This window comes from Polyergus mexicanus, unplaced genomic scaffold, assembly GCF_030449975.1.
Source record: "Polyergus mexicanus isolate NDT 795.1 unplaced genomic scaffold, iyPolMexi1.0 SCAF_13, whole genome shotgun sequence".
NCBI classification, from domain to species: Eukaryota; Metazoa; Arthropoda; class Insecta; order Hymenoptera; family Formicidae; genus Polyergus; species Polyergus mexicanus.
In genome coordinates this window covers 4,826,379-4,828,549 of record NW_027223333.1, presented here as the reverse complement: position 1 = coordinate 4,828,549, position 2,171 = coordinate 4,826,379, and the positions used below count along the sequence as shown (strand labels likewise).

At 47.8% G+C, this 2,171-nt stretch overlaps 1 protein-coding gene across 1 annotated transcript; it reads left to right on the top strand.

Moving 5' to 3' along the window:
* The first annotated feature begins 571 nt into the window (after positions 1-571).
* On the top strand, positions 572-1,105 carry LOC138939001 (uncharacterized). The gene has a single exon (XM_070306434.1). It carries the CDS (start codon positions 572-574, stop codon positions 1,103-1,105), a length of 534 nt encoding a protein of 177 aa, XP_070162535.1.
* The last annotated feature ends 1,066 nt before the right edge of the window (positions 1,106-2,171 follow it).

Sequence of the window (2,171 nt, the reverse complement as noted above, 5' to 3'; positions counted from 1 at the left end):
GTTATATCCAAAAACGGAGCATGTAGAGTGGATGATATTAAGACCGGTCCCATCAGGCCCATGAGGAATGGATTGTTTACTGTCTGGACACAGTGCCCTCTAGCGGCGGCAATCAAGATAACCAATAAGAGGAGCATCAAGATTGGGTGGACTTTAGCAAGAGCGGATCTCCTAGAAGCTAGACCGGTACAGTGCTATAGGTGCTGGAAGTTTGGTCACGTAAGATTGGCCTGTACGTCTGAACTGGACTTTGGCAGGTTGTGCTTCAGGTGTGGAGAGCCTGGCCATTTAGCCCGGGATTGTAGCTCCTCTCCCATATGTAAGTTCTGTGTTGGGGAAGGTAAGGACCCGAACCATAGACTGGGTTCCAATTTTTGCAAGGCGGATAACAAGGTCAGCAGGCTTAGAACCAACTTTAATAATAACAGAGGTTTTGGCTCTTATCCGGTTCAGGGAGGTCATCCGATGAATATAGATGGCAATTAGATTCATACAGGCAAATGTGAATAGAAGCCCGGGTGCTACGGACCTACTCCTGCACCAGGCTAGGGAATTTTCGGCTGGCGTATTGATGATCTCGGAGCCTAGTTATATTCCTGGATCGGCCAATTGGCTCAGGAGTTTAGATGACGCCTCTGCTATCTTTGTTAATAAGAGGTCGACTGGATTACCCGAATCGTTGACGATCGGAGTTAACACGGTTAAATTCGGGTCTTCCATGAGATATCTAGGGATTTTAATAGACATTAGATGGAATTTTAACGACCATTTTAAATTCGCGGAGCAAAAGGCAAACAAGATTATCAGATCTCTCAACAAGTCAATACCTAATCTTAGGGGACCTGACGAGAAGCGCAGGCGTCTTTACGCAAATGTTGTCATGTCGATATTGCTTTGCGGAGCACCAATGTGGGCGGATGCGCTGACGTCTAGTAAACTCTCGAAATCACTAGTGAGGCTGGAAAAATCCATCGCTCAGCGGGTTATTTCGGCGTACCGAACCGTTTCTGGGGATGTGACGTTACTGCTGGCTCGGATTCCACCATTAAGAGAAGTCAGAAATATCACTAGGGAGAGTGAAGTAGCTGTCATGCTCAAAGACTAGCGCGCATACTAGGAGCTGCCCAATCATCTACGTGAGTTCACGAAACTGGCATTAGTGCCAAGTTTCGAAGCCTGGTTAAATCGTGAACATGGCGGTGTGTCATGCCACCTGATACAGGTCCTGTCTGGACACGAGTGTTTTGGGAAATTTTTGTTCGGTGTTGGGAAAGGAGACGGTGGATGCTGCGATATTTGCGGTGGGGATCCAGATGACGCTATGCGCACACTATGAGAGACTGTCCGGCATGGGACCCAGATGGAATTGGACTAGGGAGGGTTCTAGGATTGACTAGGGAGTTTGCCTTGGCGAGCGTTGTGGAGGCTGCCCGCAGTTCGAAGAACAGCTGGGCGACCTTCGCAGAATTCGTGCAAGGGGTGATGAGAGAGAAAGAGAACGAAGAGAGGAGACGAGAGAGAGCTAGGAATCTTAGTCCTGAGGAAGATGGCGACACGGGTGATTGAGACGTAAAGCGAATCAATCCATATGCCGCCTAGGGATATTTCTTCCCCTAGCGTCATCTAAATTGCTAAAGGCAAATTGGATCGATGCTTGGAAGCATACAGGGTGGAGTATCGCGTGAACGATAAAAAGATCAGCCTCGACACACTTCCTCTTGGCGCGAATTGTCTTTTATTAGTTTAGTAGAATTTGAATTCGCGATTGGGATAGAATGGGGTGGGAAGTAAAGGAAGGGAAAGGGAGGGCAGACAAATATTATACTCACAGGATACACTTATAGAGTGGGTTATTTATTTATTTATTTATTTATCGGGCTCAGGGGGGTCTCGCATGACGAGACTGTTCCTTTTTGGGACCGTAAGAGGGGAAAAGGGGACACACATAACACACATGAGCACATAAACATGCACATACACAAATAATTGATAACACATACGTACACACAGGGTCTTGTAAGGAGAGTGGAGGGAAGGGCAGGAGCCTTGGGGTGAGGGGGAAAAAAGGGGGGTGGAAGGAGTAGGTGATGGGTAGGCTGGTTCTGGTCGGATTACGGAGGAGCCAGGTTAGGACTGTTGGGCCATCGGATGACATATGAACAGTAGGACTT

Coding starts and splice junctions, on each gene's coding strand:
- LOC138939001 (XM_070306434.1), top strand. CDS start 572: ATGATCTCGGAGCCTAGTTATATTCCTGGATCGGCCAATTGGCTCAGG.